Source organism: Salminus brasiliensis, chromosome 15, assembly GCF_030463535.1.
Source record: "Salminus brasiliensis chromosome 15, fSalBra1.hap2, whole genome shotgun sequence".
Classification (NCBI taxonomy): domain Eukaryota; kingdom Metazoa; phylum Chordata; class Actinopteri; order Characiformes; family Bryconidae; genus Salminus; species Salminus brasiliensis.
Window position 1 is genome coordinate 20,011,687 of NC_132892.1, and position 19,951 is coordinate 20,031,637.

At 39.2% G+C, this 19,951-nt stretch overlaps 1 protein-coding gene across 2 annotated transcripts in view; it reads left to right on the top strand.

Moving 5' to 3' along the window:
- The window catches only part of LOC140535424 (FERM and PDZ domain-containing protein 4-like), a 90,691-nt gene that overhangs the window by 53,758 nt on the left and 16,982 nt on the right, over positions 1-19,951 (top strand). For both annotated transcript variants that reach the window (XM_072656791.1, XM_072656792.1), the window contains exons 3-5: positions 9,636-9,796; positions 14,290-14,392; positions 16,231-16,276. In XM_072656791.1, coding sequence (XP_072512892.1) covers positions 9,636-9,796; positions 14,290-14,392; positions 16,231-16,276 — 310 coding nt within the window. The remainder of the gene's footprint in view (positions 1-9,635; positions 9,797-14,289; positions 14,393-16,230; positions 16,277-19,951) is intronic.

The following is a 19,951-nucleotide window of genomic DNA, read 5'->3' on the forward strand; positions in this document are numbered from 1 at the left end:
GTTTCTATTTAAGAGTGTACACATACAAAGAAACACACAAAGGCCCAGGTGCTTAAACTCACCATGTTGGCATCTAATATACACATGCATGCAAGGACATAATCATATTGATTATTGCAGGAATGTACACACACACACACACACACACACACACACACAAACACTGTATGGACATTTAGAATATTAACAGGTGTGGCATTCAATGTCATCACATCAATAATTACTCACCATTTATTTGATTCATAAGTAAAGTAAAAAATATTCACATAACATAATATTCAATAGCACCAATATATTCAAACCACACCCAATACAAATACAAGATACACTATATGGACAAAGTATTCAGACACCTGCTTATTCATTGTTTTTTCTAAAATGTATTCTGAAAAAGTATTAAAAACAGGTAGAGTAACTGTAACTGTTGCTAGACTTTGACTGCATCCAGTTACAGAAACGTTGCTAATTCAGGATGTTGGATGATCACCAACACCTACATTTTAAATGTCACTCTACAAATTTATACAACATCCTGCATTTAAAAAAAAAAAAAAAAAAAAAAAAAATTTAAGCCCAAGAGAATGACCGTTCTATACATTATGCTCATTCTGTGACCTATTCTATTTTAAAATGATGTTGACGGATCAAACCTAAGTGCTGAGAGTCTTTAGATTCTGTTTGTTCAAATAGTTATTAACATTCTTTATGGTGGACAATAACTAATATAGAATGAACAAAATTACTCAGAAAGATTGAAATTTACGTTAATCATAGAGAGCCAGACCTAATGTGTTATGGCATGTATTATACAGCATGTATTATACAGGCAATGACTGTGTATTAAAAGTATTAAGTAGTTTGTTTTTTCATTATTCCATCTCATTATTATAAAAAAAAAATCCAGGAACATGCTACCATTAATATACATGGTTTAGCCCAAAATGTGAACTATAAAAAAGGATCTTCCTTCTATATATTGAAAATGTAAAGTTAGACACTTGGGGGTAAGAAAAAAGGCCCCGGAGAATATTATTGGCTTGGATCTTTTTTTTTTTTTTTTTTTTTTTTTTTTTTTTTTTTTCCACCAGAATTTTACTGACTAGCTAGCATTCACATTACATGCCAGCTGTCATGACTGTTTGCAAAAATCATGCAATATTTAGACAATTTGCTAGAAATGAGTTTCAGTTTTGTGTAATACGCAAAACATTCAAATTTGTAAATGTATGGCTTTAACAAAGGAATCATGGCACATTTTATGTACTGCTTTCAGTCTGATGAGAGCTGAGAAACAACTACAATATAAGCAGCAGGTATTTTACTGTTTTGTATTTTATGCACTACTATGTAAAAAAGGATCATCAGTATTTGCTAGTTTATTTTAAAGAGCTGAGGCTTTGAGAAAGGACAAGATACAGAATCTTTAGGCTGTTTTTGGTCACAGCTTCAGCCCTTATGACAGGCTGTGCTATAGGAGTAATGTCTTTTCACATAGTAAATGGTAATTAGAGAAACTGCCCCCATTAGAATTATGAGCTCAGATATAGTAACTTAGAGCCCCCCCTCCAACAATAAGAAGCTGCTTATGGTGCAAAACCAACTGCTTACTGTGTAAAACTGTGAATGAGGAGTTCAGATTTGGCTATTTGTGTCTTTTTTAAATCTTTAAAAAAAAATTATTTTTATATTACATAAACTATTACCTATATCTGCTGTTTTAATTGTATTACAAGACTTGAAAAAATTAATCACACAGAAATGATGTATATGGAGATTGGTTGCTTCATTTGTTGTCTTTGTGGCTGGTTACTGAACTGTTCTACTCTGCCCACTGAGTACTGGTGGGAGAAGCCGTTGTTACCACTGTGAAATATTTTTCCAATCTGTGGATGGACTGTGTTTCTTACACCACTGGTGTGTCCGACTGCAATATTACCCATCCATGATGGCACTGCCAGGTAAAAAACAATATACAGTTTGACCACCAATGTCAGATGTTTTTAGATTGAATTAGACAGTGTAGTGAAGTTCAGCAACTAGTTCACCACTGTCTCTTAAGTTTTCTTGCATGTGTGCCGTGCCCTGGCTATTGTCTCTGTAATCATGGGATTCTGGGGAGCTGTGCTTGCTTTAATTGGAATGAAATATACTAAGATTGGAGGTTCTGAACTTGCCAATGCCAGGGTAACTTTTGCAGCTGCAAAGTGATGTTCAAGACATATTCTAATGCCATTAAAACATAATTGCATTTACTTTGATTTCCCCTCATTTTATATATATACGTTTAAAACACCCACACTTACGCTTTAGCAGGCTTATCATTAATAAACACCTTGAAACTGAAACTGCTCATCAGTTATTGATAGTTGTTAAATAATCTATTAAATCTAATCTGGGCCTGATTGTGATTGTTTGACCAAAAATCTAATGCAGTCAATAAGCAAAGAATTTTCTTTTAATTTTTTTATTTTAATTTTTTTTTATGTGATCTACTTGTTTAAAAAACACATAAGCAGGTCTATTCAGAATTGCATAAGAACTGAAGGTTTGAGGTAAATGTTGATGTTTTAAGCATGTAGTTTGTCTGCGGGTGAACTATTAACTATAAGTTTATAAGCTTATTATTATTATTATTTCCTATACAGTGGCATGTACATGTTTGAGTTCACCTGATTAATGTCTATGCACAGTGATGAAAGTTAAACAAATTGTAATTTCTTTATTTAAGCTTTAGATTAGTTTTAATTTTATATTAGTTTTAATTTTACCATTTCTAAAAGGTAAAAGGGCCTGATACAAAAGTTTGGACACCTTGCATGGTCTATACTTAGTAACACCTCCAAAGATTCCTTTGTAAAAAATGGTAAAACGTTTTTCATGGTGCTATTTTTTTTTCACTTTATATTTGTACAAAACAAAAATTGTACAATAACATTCCTTAAAATGTTGAAAAGACTTTTATCTGTAAATTATGCTTTTTGAAGATCAGTTGTTACTGTGAACAATTCACAGTAAACAACAATATTTTGACTAGGGGTGCCCATACATTTACACGCTACTCCACATTTCCAATAGTTTATTCTTAGAATAGTAAAGTCTGTAATTGTATAAATTTTTATGCTGATATTAGCTTGATAAAATTGAATTTTAATTTAAAAACATCTTATTGAGTTCCAATGACACATCTTCTAGATCGGTCACTTTTTTCCAGGCAGCATGTAACTTTTCAAGTGTTAGTCATAGGCATACTACAGCTACATCCACAATTCAACATTTTAGAAGAGCTCAGAAGCAGTTGTTATTAATTTAACTTCACAAAGTGCTTTGGCATTTTAACTATGATGTCAATACAATGTTTTAAGAACCAAAAAAGTAGAAACAGTTGCCAAAACATCAAACTTTGTAAACACTGGATCCTCCATTCAATGCTTTGTCTAGCTTGTATCCTTTTACATTTGTCATTTAGGAATGCATAAAAACCAAAATGTATGTTTGCTCGCCAAAACACAGTAAAATAACAGGTTGTTTTTATTGGTAGTTATAAAGTTATGAAGTAATTAAGGTTTGGGAGAGAGAGAATTTGCCCAAATCTCCTTTCCTTCCTACACGTTTCTCTCTCAACTTTTTTGTTTTGTATCATGACATTTTTGCTTAACATCATTACCTCATCTCCTCTCCGTTCTTAAAAGCACTGCACATGGAGTGGTGAGGGCTGAAGATTTTGTTCATTCTTCAGATTTGAAATAGGTGCAGCAGTGTTCATAGGCTGGGGAGGGTCATCTCTGATTATAGCTGGAAGTGCTGTTATGTGTTACTTCTCTGGAAAAGAGGTAAGCCCTGTGCAATATTTGAATAATGAATGTACAATATCCACAGGCAACAAGATGTAGCAGGTGATAATGATGACAAAATGCTATTGATGACCTGTGACAAAAAGGATCCACAATATCACTTTGCAATCCGAATATCTAAATTTAATATAAGTATACATACAACCAAAATGTCTTTTGAAAGTATGCCATTCATCGCGTTGCAAGGAAAAAAGTTCAGAGGCATCCGCAAAACTTGATGTCGGCCCGCTGTACAACACAACTCTGTCATTTTCTTGATCAAAATAGACCCCGAAATAATAGCCGTTAGACAAACGCCAGGCATAAATCGTGTCTGTGTCTTTCAAGCGCAATCGCCTTTTAGCCAGAGTCAGTTTCATCTTTTTGGGAGTATCGGACGCCATGATTATTACGGCTATCTTCTAACCCTAACCGCCGCAAAAAACACTGACCCTTTAAATCCTTTGGCCTACAGGACCTGTTGAATGAATGGGTGGAGACTTATGACGTTGCATACTCTGATTTGCTCGATCGTATGTATCTCGGTCACCTGATTGGGCGCCTTTTTAAATGATGTTACCGAATCATTGCGTGTAATACGTAATTGACTCGTAAATAAAAGTCTATAGATCTCTGATCAACTCTCTCTCCGTCTCTCTCACGTGGCACAGGATGGGTTTGGCAATGGGTAACAGATGTCCGAAGGGATATCTATATTTTGCTGAATCAGGGTCTAGGTTCGTTCGGACCTTTTGACCCCGGCTAGGCTTCCCTTGTTTACACACACACACACACACACACACACACACATACACAAACACATACACATGGGCATGGGCACAGGTGTGGGGTGGGGTGGGGTGCTTGAGTAACAGATGAGTTACTCATAACTCAGATAAGTTCAGATAATGAATCAGGGTCTAGGTTCGTTCGGACCTTTTGACACCGGCTAGGCTTCCCTTGTTTACACACAAACACATACACATACACATGGGCACAGGTGTGGGGTGGGGTGGGGTGTTTGAGTAACAGATGAGTTACTCATAAGTCAGATAAGTTCAGATAATGAATCAGGGTCTAGGTTCGTTCAGACCTTTTGACCCCGGCTAGGCATTGGTATGTGAGAATGGATAACAGACCTGTCAAAAAAGTTTGATGAAAAGTGCCCAGCTATCCCATTGGACGGCAACACAATAGGCGGGACTTCCGGAAGGAGGGATATCCAGAAGGCGGGACTTCCGGTGAAAATGCACGCTTCTGATTGGTCGAGGGAGGGACATGCAGGGGGCGTGGCTTGATGACGTGGCATGATCTGATTGGTCGAGACGACCTGTCAAAACTAGTTTGATGAAAAGTGCCTCCTATATCTCTCTCTGATGTCTTATGTTTACGTTTACATCTCAATCTATTTCTTTTGGTCCATTCATCATAAAAAACTGCCAGATTCAAATTATGTAAAAAATGAACATGCAAGCTTGTGACAGTGACAATAAATAGCAGTATGTATTATATGTATTATGTATTATGTAGAGCAGTGGGGGGAGGAGCAACCCTCCCAACAATTTAGTCGAAGCTATACACCCCCCCCCCCAAACTAAATAGTGTCTTTATTCTGATAATACAAACACCACCATAGATGAACATGTTAGCCTTAGTAATACTGTTACTAGTAATACTTATTTAAAATAATTATTTAAACAGCTGTATTTGTAGAAACAGCTTGGCTACCAACAGCTGGCTGTACATGAGCTAATAATAAGCCATAAGTGCCTGACTGAGTGAAGTAATGTTACTGTATTCATCTGAAGCCTATGGGTTTTAAAGAGTGTAAAATGTTAATGAACATTAATGCTAAGCTTGCTATTATTGTTTGTTTTTAATTTTAAAAAATAAATACATTTGCAAGCCCCTGGACCTTCTTTCAAGGTCCTGTTCAACACTCTGTACACCCCTCCCCCCATCCTCCCTTCTCCACCAGTGTTCAACTGGAACTTACACACTTGAGTGTAGTAGCATTTGTTTAATAGCAAATCTAAGCTTTACATGTTGGGTTGAAGTGCATATGCGTATGTGTGTGTGTGTGTGTGTGATCTTCAGAGTCGCATGTGCATCTCAGGGATAGCATGTCCTAGACTACTGTGAAGTTTTTCTGCTTTGTGTGTTGTGTAACAATGTCTTCTCATTAAGGGGAGCTCTTGGCATGACATAATAGGCAGATGCTGCTGAATTATGTAGACTCATACACAGAGTCTGGATTGTAATTTAGCTCCTTATTGAACGCAACATGATCCTACACTCCACAATCTTTTTCCTGGCTTACGTTTCCGGACGATCAATAAGATACTACGGCGTCAAGCCTAAATGTAGCACCTCTTAGGAAAACAGAATCTACCATTAGAAATGGTGTAAGGTCAAGATCTGCCCTCATTTAATTAAATAAACACATTTTTCACCTTTTTAATGTAATTTAAATGTACCCCTCATTTTGATCAACCTCTGCCGCAGCCATTAATAACACTGGCTTGGCACTCGCTCCATGTCAGCCGATGACGAATGAGCGTAATGTTACATCATTCGGATGGGATGTGCTGCCATGACAGCAAGTGACCTCTGGAGGCCAGTCTGGTAAATTGTTCTCTGGTTCCAGGGAAGTAAACACGATTTGTTTTGGCCCAGATGTGCATCTGGAGGCAGCTGATGCTCTGACGGACAACAGGACAACATCTAACAGATGACAGTGAGGACTGGTGATAGGAAGTGATAGGATGATGCAGGGTTTTTTTTTTTTTTTAGTGGTTTAGTGTTCAGAAAGGATGCTCTGAAATGGAAGCACTGTAATACCATTACAAGAGTAAGTTATGGTGGATGGATCTGGGGTGTGTATAAGGGTGGGCGATGCAGATGGCTACTCAATACCACTTTATACATTAAAATCTCAAGTATCGACCCAAACTGATCCAGTATTTTTTGGATGTAAGTACTGTACACGCCTTATGTTTCATAAATAAATCTGGAAGCTCAACTGAGAAAACTGCTCATTACAAATTCATCATTTCAGCTGATCCAGCACATTTGCATATACACTATACACACAAAGTTCAAATACCAGCAACACCTTAGTGCTCTTCTTACTGGTGGGAATTATAGTGCCTGCAAAAGGTTGTTTTTCCCTTTTATTGCTTTATAAATGGAATCATGGATGATATCAATCTTGCAAGAAAAACACTATTTCATGTCAAAATAAGGTCTAATATAAGGTACAAATCAGACATAAATGTAAGTCATTTATGTAAGCTCAACTTAAACTGACACCTAGACAGTGTTCGTTAGGGAAGTTCAGGTGTTCTTCAGGAAGGTTATTTAGGGCTTTTGGCACTTTTGTGAGGGAGTTAGTGGAAGAGGAGAGGATCTATAAGGAGACCAGTGGTCCGTTCAGAAAGACAGAGAGCAGGAAAGAGATTGTTCCCTGCAGCAGGTGGGCCACATTGCTGTGGAAATGAGTCTTTTCCGCCAGCAGCCTGAGCTCACATTCTTCCTAAGCAACCCAATTTGCCACCCTCTTATCTCCCATATCCCACCCACAGAACTTCATTTCAGCATGTAAAAGTTCACAATCCTATTTTCTGTTGCCATTTGCACCGCCCATATGTTTCGATTGTCCCATATTTATGATTTATGCATAAAAAAAACAAACACCATAATCACTCTCCACCCAAATCTCTGCACAGGGATTTGCTCTTATTTAATCTTTTCTTTTAATCTGATTGAGTCAGTAATGGAGCTATTATGCAGCTAATATCCCCTTTTGAACCAAATCCGCTTTGTGCCCTTTAGAATTGAATAGATTTTTCATGTGTGATTGGGTGATGATTAGAGATGGCTCAATATCACTTTTTCTTACCCAGTACCAAAACGGATCCAAAGTTTTACTGCTTCTAATTAAAGCACTAAACCTCAGCTTGTTGTCTAAACATGAAATAGTCAGACCGCTCAAACACCATGATACATCAAGTAACACACACCTGACATCGCTAATAAACCACACCACACCTCAGATAAGGTTGGCCCAGTCAGTTATAGCAGGTTGCAGTTATTATCACAACTGAAAGAATTCAGCACTCTGGACAGTGTCCAGCACCCCCTTACTGTTTGACCGCTAATTCATGGGTTGATATTTGTTCCCAGTCCACTCATCCTGTGTCCATAGCTCACTGGCCCACATTTCGCAACCCTGGTATGGGCCCAACATGGGCTAGCATGTTCAGACTTGTGCCGTCTTTATTTATCATCAACAGAACCAGTCAAGCAAAAATCATTTCCAGCACCAAAACTATCCAATGGCTTCTTCTTTAAAGAAGCAAGCTGAAAGTTTTTTCTGCTTTTAATTAACCCCCTTGAAAGCCTTTAAACCGACGGCGGGCCAAAAATGTTATTAGAAACTTCTATTATTAAAGAATAAAAGTAAAATAAAATAGTCCGACCACTCAAACACCATGATACATCAAGAAACACACAGCTGACATTGCTTATAAACACCTTTTTAATTCACTTAAAGTCAAAAACTCAAATCTGGGATGTTTTTCTTACCTTCTTCATGACTTCATGCACCTGGTGATGGTGGTTGTTTTTCATCCATGTTCCATCAAAATGCAAAAGGCCACCTCACATATGTTATCTGATTTTGAGGTACCTGACCATGCACCAGCAGGCGGGGAGCAATAATATTAAACAATAATATCATGTTTCATGTCTTGCCAATCTCTCTGATACTGTGTTTCACTAGGAAATACGGCAAATCACTGTACAAAAAGGAAAGACGTGTTACAACTTTTCATTTCCTTTCACAGGAAACTCTTCCGCAGGCTTACATCCTACTGAAACATTGCTTACATTGCTAACATGCAGCACTTAACTGTTTACAATACAGTACTTACCTTGCTGTAAATGTTACATGTTGCTGCACTTTAAACTGTTCTGTATTTCCATGGAATTTCCAGCATTATGTATGGAATTGGTTCTTGACTGGCTGAACAGGACCCATGAGATTTTGGTCTCTGACATATGTGTTGGCCATGCGTAGGCAGCGCCATCTAGCTGGGATTGTCAATGTCCCAAGTGTAGGCCAGCCACTGGTCCAAATGCTTTAAGTCCCACCGATTGCTGACACAAATGTGCAACTGCCCACACATCACTTGTTTAGTCCCTGTAGAGAAGTACTGCCAATAGAATAGGACTCTGTGAAGCAGATAAAAATGAACCATTAGCACCATGCCTAATGAACAACTGAAATACGCCTAATGCCAGGTGTGGGCTAGAGGGGTATGAATATAGGATTATCAGAAATTAATCATTTGTGGGCTGCTATTTGTTCCCAGTCCACACCTCCTGTGTCCATAGCTCATTGGCCCACATTTCACAGTGCTGGTGTGGGCCCAACATGGGCTTGCATTTTCAGATTGGTGCCGTCTCTATTCATTATCTGCAGAACCAGTCATAAGTGCTTATGTATCATAACTTCATATGTCCCACAGTCATCTACAGCTCTGTTCATCATTCAAGCCATGTCTGATTTTTTTTTTCGGATTCCTTGTTCCCCCTAATGAAATCTGTGTTATTTTATACATTTATCTGCAAACAAAATGACTTTATTTTATTTGGAATCCAAATAAATTATCAGTTGGTTCTTACATACAGTTATACAGTTAATATTATCTATGATCTCATGTATTTGTCCCCTCTCTCTCTCTCTCTCTCTCTCTCTCTCTCTCTCTCTCTCTCTCTTTCGCTATCTCTCTCTCTTTGCAGTCATGTGTCTCAAAGCAGTTCTCTGGAGGAGGTCCGTCTGGACGGCGGTCAGCTGCTTCCCCCAGCTCCTCGGCGGGTGGAGATGAGGAGGGACCCTGTTCTGGGCTTTGGCTTTGTGGCAGGCAGTGAGAAGCCGGTGGTGGTTCGCTCTGTCACTCCAGGTAACCAAGTATTGAATTCTGCATATGACTGCACATGTCTGCACATGACTGCATACATGCTTATAGTCTGGAGGAGCTGAACTTGTGTCGAGCACAGGTTGCTGCTCAGACACACCTTGCTAAAACTAGTTTCAGGACCACAGACAGCTCCTCACTGTCATTTATACCTAGGCTTTGGCTGACAGCAGCATGTGCCGGCAAGCTGTAATAATCTGGAGTTAGACACAGGCCTATTCATAAGGTCACAGTGCAACTACTTAGTGTACCTACCTACTTGCTCATTTGTCAATTTTGTAGTGTTTCGTGTTTTTACAAAGTGTCAAGCTTTTAATACAGACATCTGTATTTTAGAAATGGATCCAGTCCGAAACAATGGATTGCAGTTGTACCTGGAAGCTTGCTGATTAAACTTGATAGATTATGTACTGTATATGGCAGAGCTTGGAGGGCCTGGAATCCAACCAAGCTTGGTGATTTCCGTGCAAAAAAAAAAAGTCTGATTCAGCTCAAGTACCAGTGAATGATGGGGCTAAACTGAGCAGATAAACATGTATCTATCGCCACCTTGCTTAATGCCAGACATGGGCTAGAGGGATATAAAGCCCACCAGCACTGAGCTGTGGAGCAGCGGAAGAAGTGTGTTCTCTGGGATGATGGATGGTGCTGCTCCATCCAGTACTTTTGTAATAAGTTGAGGAATTGGGGATGAATTGGGGTGGTAATCATCCAACATCCTGACCTCACCAACACAGGTGTCTAAATACTTTTGTCCATATCATTTCTTAGTTGCCTAGCTTAAAACCTCTTATTTATTCTTAGGCTAGAAGAATTTTGGATACATTTGCATGATATGTTTTTTGTTCTTATGACCATTAAAGTGTTTTGCGTTATATATCCATATTTTTCTGATGTATCCGTTCAGCCTGTATTACTGTCACAAACCCTACTCCTGGAGAACTACCATGAAATCCTAATTGTGCCCAGCTGATCCATCTACTTATTACTCTGAGACGTTACTGTAAGCAATAAGTAGCTAAATGAGGTGGGTTGGATTGTGTTTGGTTTGAGATTAAGTCTCCATTTAGGTAGATCTTCAGAATAAAAGAGAGCTCTGACATAGGGGATTGGCACAGCCGTCTAAGGTTTGGCCAAATGGTCGGGAGAATCCTGGAAAAGCTGTAAATTGGACATAATTTTCCAGATACCAATAAAACCACATCATCATTCAACTGTTATATGCTTTGTGGAACCCTTTAGAGCCTGTATGTTTGTTTCAATTCAATTCAATTGTATTTATAAAGCACTTTTTACAGCATATGTTGTCACAAAGTAGCTTTACAGAGATCCAGGTCCGAGCCTCTTTTGAGCAAGCTAGAGGCAACAGTGGCAAGGAAAAACTCCCTCGGGTCGAGAGGAAAAAACCTTGAGAGGAACCAAGACTCCTCAGGTCGACACCGAATAATAACAATAACAAGCAAACAGGAATAAAAAACAGAAGCAAAGTCATGCAGTGAGATGAGGAGGAATGAATGTGAGGCCCCAGAGCAGGACAGCAGGCAGCAGGGTAGTGGAGAGCCAGGTCAGGGGGTACCGGGATGGAACAGTCGGAACCGGGCCTCTCAGTACATGAGAAAGAGACAGAAAGAAAACAGAAAACAGGAAAAAACACAAGGGGTGTAATATAGTGTGATAGGATCCAATAAATAGACTTGTATCAACAGCAGGCAGACAGCAGGGGGCAGCTCAGCACATAGGGGAGAGAAACGAAAGGAGACAATTATGAGGCGTTTAGGAGTTTGAATAGACTGATCTACGGCCTGTAAAGGAAGTAGATTAGAGAGACTGCAGTACTGATCAGGAACCTGTGAACAGAGAGCAGTACAGTCCAAATGTGTTAGTGTTCATACAAGCTACATCAGCAGCAACAGTACAGTACATTGATGGATTATCAGAAAGCTTGAGCATAAAGGTAGGTTTTTAGTCTAGATTTAAACACAGAGAGTGTGTCTGAGTCCCGAACACCAATAGGAAGTTTATTCCAGAGTTGGGGAGCCTTATAAGAGAAAGCTTAATGATGTTCCCTATAAAAAAGAAAGAAAGAGGATCCCCAAGATATTGTGGGGCCAAAACGTTTAGTGAGTATTTTATAATCAATGTTGAATGTAACTGGTAACCAGTGCAGAGATGAGAGAATGGGACTAATATATGGTCAAAATGTTGCGCCCTAGTAAGCACTCCAGCAGCAGCATTTTGATCTAGTTGGTGCTTTTTTAATGATTTACATGATGTATGTAAGTTCTTCACTGCCATAGCTGCAGTACTATAATAATAAACACCATAGGCGCAATAGTAGAGCCCTGTGGGACTCCACAAGATATGCTTAAGCAAATGGTTGGCAAATAATTCTCAAAAGTTTCTAAATTAGGATTAATAACTGTGGACTGTGGGTTTGGTAACCCGTTATGTAACCTGGTGTTGGTCTGCAGGAATCTCAGTGAGCAGGAAAATCACCAACTGCCACTAAACTCCAGTTGTCTGTTAAAAGTTTGGGGACATCTAGCATTTCAAAATGTTAATAAATTAGCATGCTGTCTATGTCTGCTTTTATCGGGTGTTTAGAAACAAAAATTAAATCATTATTTAGACATAATCTGCTTTTCATACCAAGGAAAACACTAAATATAAATACAAAAATATAGCAAATAGCTGTTAAATCTTTCTTTTTTAATCAAGAAAAGTAACAGTGAGACAGTTCAAATGTTAAAGGAAGACAAATGTGTAATGGACAGTGTATAATATGTCTTAGCTGGTCAGCAAAATACCAGTAACAACTGTGGTTCAGTATTGGACTGGATTGACGGGACACACTTCACTTCTTAGATCTCCAGCTATTTTGCAACAAAGGCTTTGTAAATGATCAACCGACAGATACACCCTGCTCCTCGAGAACTACCTTCCCGCAGACTTCGACTCCAACCCTTATCCGCCCCCACCTGATATACTGCCCTCAGAAGTCTATGATTGGCTGAATGGATAGAATTGGGCTGGGTTGAAACCTGCAGAGGGGTAGCTCTCTAGGGGGAGGGTTGGAGACCACTGCTATAGGGCTTTTTGCTTGGGCCACTACTCAAATGGACCTTTAACCTCAGTCCATATTAGCTATTAGCATGATTCAGATTTTGTCAGTGTTTGTCAGCATAAGCACTTAAACACATGCTCAGTCTCTCTCATTGCACTTTCCTATTAGATTGAGTCATTCATCAGTTCACTCAGTTGGATGGTCATCCAGAGAGGAGAGATCCTTGTGTCTGAGAGAAATGGAAATGGAAAATCACAACATGAGGGCTGCCAACAGCTGTAGGTAGAGATACCATATTGGTACATGTACTGAGGGTACATACCGTATATGTACCAGATTAGAGACTGAGCATGTGTTTAAGTGCTTATGCTGACAAACACTGACAAAATCTGAATCTGGGGCAGCGGTGGCTCAGCGGTTAGAGCGCCGGGATATCGATAACAGGGTTGTGGGTTCGATTCCCGGGCTCGGCAAGCTGCCACTGTTGGGCCCTTGAGCAAGGCCCTTTACCCTCTCTGCTCCCCGGGCGCTGGAGTTGGCTGCCCACCGCTCTGGGTGTGTGTGTGTACTCACTGCCCCTAACACGTGTGTGTGTGTGAGTGTGTATTCACTACCAGATGGGTTAAATGCGGAGGACACATTTCGCTGTACAGTCCACACTGTACAGTGACGAATACGTGCACCTTTATCCTTTATCCTTAGATTATTAGACAGATTATTAATTTATGTAATAATTATGTTGTTTATGTCGACCAAAAAACGTGACATCATGTGTTCTTTACATTGTGTAAAAAATACACACACACATACACACACACACTATATGTCCAAATAATTGTAGACTTTGCTTCTTGTAGACACCCCTGTTTTTCTAGTCCTTGTAGAGAAGGACAATAGAATAGGACTCTGGAGCAGATAAACATGAACCTAGTGGCACCCCAGCATTGAGCCGTGGAGCAGTGGAACTGTGCTCTCTGGAATGATGGATGGTGCTACATCCAATACTTCTGGGATGAGTTGAGGAGTTGGGGATGAGGTGGGGTGGTGATCATGATGCAATTAAATCATCATAGCAAAGCTCCAAAATATAGTAGAAAGTCTTCTCTGGACAGTAGAGACAGTTACTCCTACAACATTTTAAATACCCTTGATTTCTGAAGAAACAATGAGTGAGCAGGTGTCTCAATAGTTTTGTCTGTTTAGCATATATATGTATATGTGTGCGTTCGCATTTGATGTATCTCATATATACTATATAGATCTACTTTTTGACATTATTTGAATCCAGCAGTTGTTCACTACCAATATATTCAAGTACTACATGATAATAATATTAACATGTATTATATGTACATATATATGACTCCACATCCTGACATTGTATAAAAACAACCCTGTGTGTATGCATCAACAGGAGGTCCATCAGAAGGAAAACTGATCCCAGGCGATGAGATCATAATGATAAACGATGAAGCTGTCGCCTCAGCCCCAAGAGAGCGAGTCATTGACCTTGTCAGGTACTGATCAGCTGAACCTTCCAGCCATATGCTCACTCAAATCATCCACTCATATATCTGCCCACCCATCTATCCATGTGTTCTAGATTTTTGACTAGTCCATACGATGCCATAGAAGAAGCACATTTGGTCTCCAGGCCTTTCTTTACACCGACTCCTTTAAACCTTTAAAAGGTTCTTCACACCTATATGGTTTTGTATTGATGGAAGTATGGTTCTTCTGTGGCATCGCTCCAAGAGTTCTTTGCAGCACTTTTAGGTTTTTAATGAGTGTAATGGAACTGCATAGTTATTACTTCCATTTCATGCTGGCATTTAGAAGTAATTCTGGACAGCACTCACTGATTGTTCAGATTGTCTACAGTAATCTACCAGACAGCACATTTGTAGATGGAGCATAGAGCGTGTCTGTTACCATTAAAAAGTGTGCATTTGCAAATGACTACCAGAAAAGAAAGAAAGAACACAAGCCCCCCCTGGCAGCTAAAAGTAATAAAGGGGGAGGAGGGGGAAAGTAGGATCATGAGTTTTGTCGTTTTTTTGTGGATGCGGCCTCGTCTCGTAATTACAGCTCATAAAACAAAGTAACGAACAAAACGCCAGGCAGACAAAGGCGGCGAAATTGTACTTGTGGAAAAATGGAGGTTAGTGACATTTAAACAAATTAAAAATGATGGAGTCTGAAATGAAGAGATGCGGACGTGTTCCCACACCAGCAGCACGCGACTGTTTAGAGTGTAGAAGTCAGAGAAACGTAATGTATTCAAAAGGGTCTCTGGGGACCACTTGAAATTAATGTTATCTTTGAGTCATGCATGTGTGTGTGTGTTTGTGTGTGTGTGTGTACACTTCATTTTCATTTTAAATTGTGACAGACATTATTATTGGAAAACATAAAAGTGTGGTACTGAACACAGATCATTTTTGATCCCCTTAGAAAGAAATTACTTTTACAAAAAATGGCATTTTATTAAAAATATATATAGTTTCTCATTTTTCATTGTCATTATTCTATACTAGGACTCCCACTATCACATTTGCCCCATTGTCATTATTCTATATTAGGACTCCCACTATCACATTTGCCTTATTCTCGTTATTCTATACTAGGACTCCCACTATCACATTTGCCTCATTGTCATTATTATATACTAGGACCCCCACTATCACATTTGCCCTCATTGTCATCATTCTATACTAGGACCCCCACTATCACATTTGCCTCATTGTCATTATTATATACTAGGTCCCCCACTATAACATTTGTCCCCATTTTCATTATTCTATACTAGGATCCCCCACTATCACATTTGCCCTCATTGTCATTATTTTATATTAGGGCTCCCACTATCACATTTGTCCTCATTGTCATTATTCTATACTAGGACCCCCACTATCACATTTGCCCTCATTGTCATTATTCTATACTAGGACTCCCACTATCACATTTGCCTCATTGGCATTATTATATACTAGGACCCCAACTATCACATTTGCCCTCATTGTCATTATTCTATACTAGGACCCCAACTATCACATTTGCCCTCATTGTCATTATTCTATACTAGGACCCCAACTATCACATTTGCCCTCATTGTCATTATTCTATACTAGGACTCCAACTATCACATTGCCCCCCCCCCAACTATTCTTTTGAGCTTAGGGTTTACTGTCTACTGTGTATTAGGTGTATATGTGTCTGTGTGCAGTAGCCTAGCATGCTGGGCTAACACATCTATCCAGTTTTACAGCATTCAGCATCACATATTACTTAACCGTATAAAATGTTTTGCAGTTAAAAAAAGTCTTAAACCTTTGTTTTTTGTGTCTCTTAACAGAAACTGTAAGGAGTCCATCCTGTTGACTGTTGTCCAACCATACCCAGTAAGCTTACCTATTACTTTTTATTCTGTGACTCTCTAATTGTGCTGGTAGTTATAGTGACTAGTAGGGGTCATAGTACAGCACCTGAAGGCCTTACAGAAGGGGAGAATTTCACTTAGCTCTATGTCCTCTGATTCTATGGAGGGGGGTTTAATGGGCATTTTAAGAAGTGCTGGAGGGTCATTTAGGGATGTCCCGATTTACCCCCGATCCAATCTATCGGCTGATATCGATCTGATCCAGTCTTTCTATTACTAATACAGTCCCACAAGACTCTAAGATGTGCTTATCCACAACAGAAAACAGCAGTAAAATCACTATTTTAGTATCAGTTTCTGTAATCAGACTAAATTCTAATCTGATTTACTTTGTTCGGAGCAACTTTTTAAACCACTGTTTTAACTCTATAGTGTTTAATAGTGTCTTACAGTCCAGTCTGACTGACCTACCTGACCATTTAGCTTCCAGCTCTTTTACAACTCAGTCAGATCACTTAGTGTGTGTGCATTAGCATTAGCATCCTCCTCGGCTCTGAATGCACAGTTAAGAGCTGGTTTAGAACCAAAGAAAGCAGCATGGTTCTCCCGCTGGTAGAACAGAGCATTTCCACTATAGTTTCATTTCTATCCAGGCGTAATTCAAGAGCAACAGGGAGGATGGGAGTAACGTTTTATCTTCCAGAATAGAGATAATGGAATATACTATCTTTGTCATTACTTAACTACAACTAAACTAAGTGTCCTTTATGCAGGTTTTGACATTTAATGGACTTACAAACCTGCTGCCCTGGGAGCTGTTTGTTGTTGCTGTGTCACGTTTACAGTGAGGCTCTGAGCTAGCTAACCCTAAGCTAAAGTTTTTCTCTTCACCAAACTTTCCATACCACCTTAAATAATGCTGCTGTTCCATTCTGCTGTTGAAATGCACACACTGTAACTGCGGCACCTTTTAAGGTGGAATGGAGAGTTAGCATTAGAAGCTTACTTTAGCTTGCATGTCTATTAATGGCGCCTAGAGGATGCCAGCTGGCACTCTACTAACACAAACCTAAGGTTTGAGGTGGAGCGCAACCTTAAAAGCTGATACCTGATCAATTTAAAATGCATGTCTGTTGTTTAATGACAGCAAACATGATGATTCTACTCGTAACAATCTACAATCTAAAGATTAGATATTTTATTTTTTTTAATTTCCTAAAATCATTTTGCATTCATGAATGGTTTTAACAGTGAGAAATATACATGTTTTAGTTTAAGCTTAAGAGCTAATCCAATATTGTCTTGAAATAAATCTACCCTTGGCAGCATTTACAACACTGCATAAAGAGAACGAGCTATCTCCAAAATGGTGACTTTACAGGACAAGGCAAAAATGGGCTTACCTTTGAATGGATGTTAATGTAAAATAAGAGCTTATTCCAAGTAATTTGGAACATTTCTATTTATCCTCAACTAAGAGAAAACTAAAAACTGGCAACAATGAAACATGGTTTTCACTGGACAACAGCGATAAGCACTTCCTATAGTTTTTCCCAAGAAGGACAGTCATTTATATATGCCGTCATACTATGTTTAATGCATTGCCATGTGATTACATGTAGTAGACAAATTACTTTTGAGTGTGTAAAGCAACATTATGTAGCATTTTTATAGCCCCAAAAGCATCCACTGAGTCGTAATAGGGTGAATGCCATCTCTCTGTCATTGCCACTCCCGGCTTGAATGATGCTAGCTGCATTATGCAAGTTTGGTAAAGCTTGTAGACCAGTGCTCTTGAGAACAGCGCAATGCTGCGTAACCACGCTGAGTCATATATGTGTAATAGTCCTGTAATATTGCTCTACCGCCTCAGTCCACATGCCTTTTTCATTTGCAGTGACCGTTCTGTATCTCTCAGCTTGTCACCAAATGCACGTTTCCATAAGACGTAGTTTTCACGGCAGTGCTGTAAAAGTAAATTACACCTCATACTGTAGATGTGTTTCTCTGAAGCAAACAGCAGAGCACTGTCTAATTTCCCAAGCTTGTCACACTCTCCTCTGACATAAACGTTTTTTATCACGCTAAGCAAACAGCTTTAGCAGTCCGACTGCCTTCGTTGGGCTAGTATGGTGTATAACCTTGAGATTTGAATGAATGAATGTATTCTGCTGATTAACCAACAGAGGCAAAAAAAAAAAAGGACACTGGCGGCTCGTACATTTTAATTAATTTGAGGCTTTTTAAGGCCTCTGAGCGACAACTATAAAACTGGGCCTGGCGTGACTGTTCTTTTATTTGAGAGATACTTAACAAGTAGCTTTTGGCAGTTGACACCCCGTAATTGTTCGTCAGTCAGAGGGTTGAAAGCTTAGCTTTGTGACCCTCTGCAAAACAAGGCCAATTAATAAGCCTTTGTGGCTGTGTCAGCAAATTAACAACCAAGGCAGGGCGGTCTCCATTTATCATGAAGGACCCCCGGGACCTGCTATTCGGAGTTGTCAGTGTATTGGGAGGCACCTTCCTTATCAATCTTCTATGTGCTGGCTGAATCGATATGGGCGAGTGTTTGAATGAACTCTGAAGCGTCACGTTGAACCAACCAACTCAGAACTGAAGGATATTACAGAAATATTAATATACATTAAGCAAAAAGGGTTCTGTACGGTACTATTTTAAACCATTGGCTTTATTAAAGAACCCTTGAGGAACCCTTCTGGAAGAGCGTATGTAAACTAGATCAACTAAATAAACTAAATACCAACTACAAAAAAATGATCAGCCATAACATTAAAACCACTAAAAGCCTGATGGAGTGAATAACACTGGTTGTCTGGTTACAGTGACACCTGTCAAAGGGGTGGATCTACATATTAGGGGTGGATCAAAGAGGTGGATCTACATATTAGGCGGCAAGTGAACGGTCAGTTCTCGAAGATGTGGTGTTGGAAGCAGGACAAATAGACAAGCATAAGAATCTTAGTGACTTTGACAAGAGCCAGATTGTGAAGGCTAAATGACTGGGCCAGGGCATCTCCAAAATGACACCTTCAGAGCTCTTGTGGAGTCCATTCTTCGATGGTCAGAGCTGTTTTAGCATCATGAGGGGGACTTACACAATATTAGGCAAGACTCAGCCTGAGGAAATGGATTCATTCAAGATTCAGCTTGGTAGCTTTTTGTAGTAGTGTATGAAAGTCAGCACCATTTGATGTCAATAACATAGTAAGACACAGTAAGAGTTACTCAGGCCAAAGTACAGCCTCCACACGATGGGGTTAGTTTTAACACAGTGTTACAACATCTGTCTCTCAGTGTTACAACAGCCTCTCCAGAGGAACAATGAGAAAAGTCCTTATGCTATTGTTTAGCATCAAAACAGTTAAGTTTTTGGACGTTTTTAAGCACAGATTCATTAGATTTGAACTATTATAAATGTCTTGTTGATATAGTATAGTTCAACTATCAGGGATGTAACAACGGCATCCTAGGTTCCTACTAATTATTTGAATCCTGTGAAGTTGCAGAATATCAGAATGTTAGAATCATTCAATGGTTTGGAAAAATGAATCTGTACTAGAACTGTGTGGCTAGGAGTGATGATTCTTTAGATGATTTTTTATGTAGGTAGTATACCATAGTTTTTGCTGAATGCAAACTATTGTACAGTTTTTAAGATTTTCAAAGCAAACCTGGA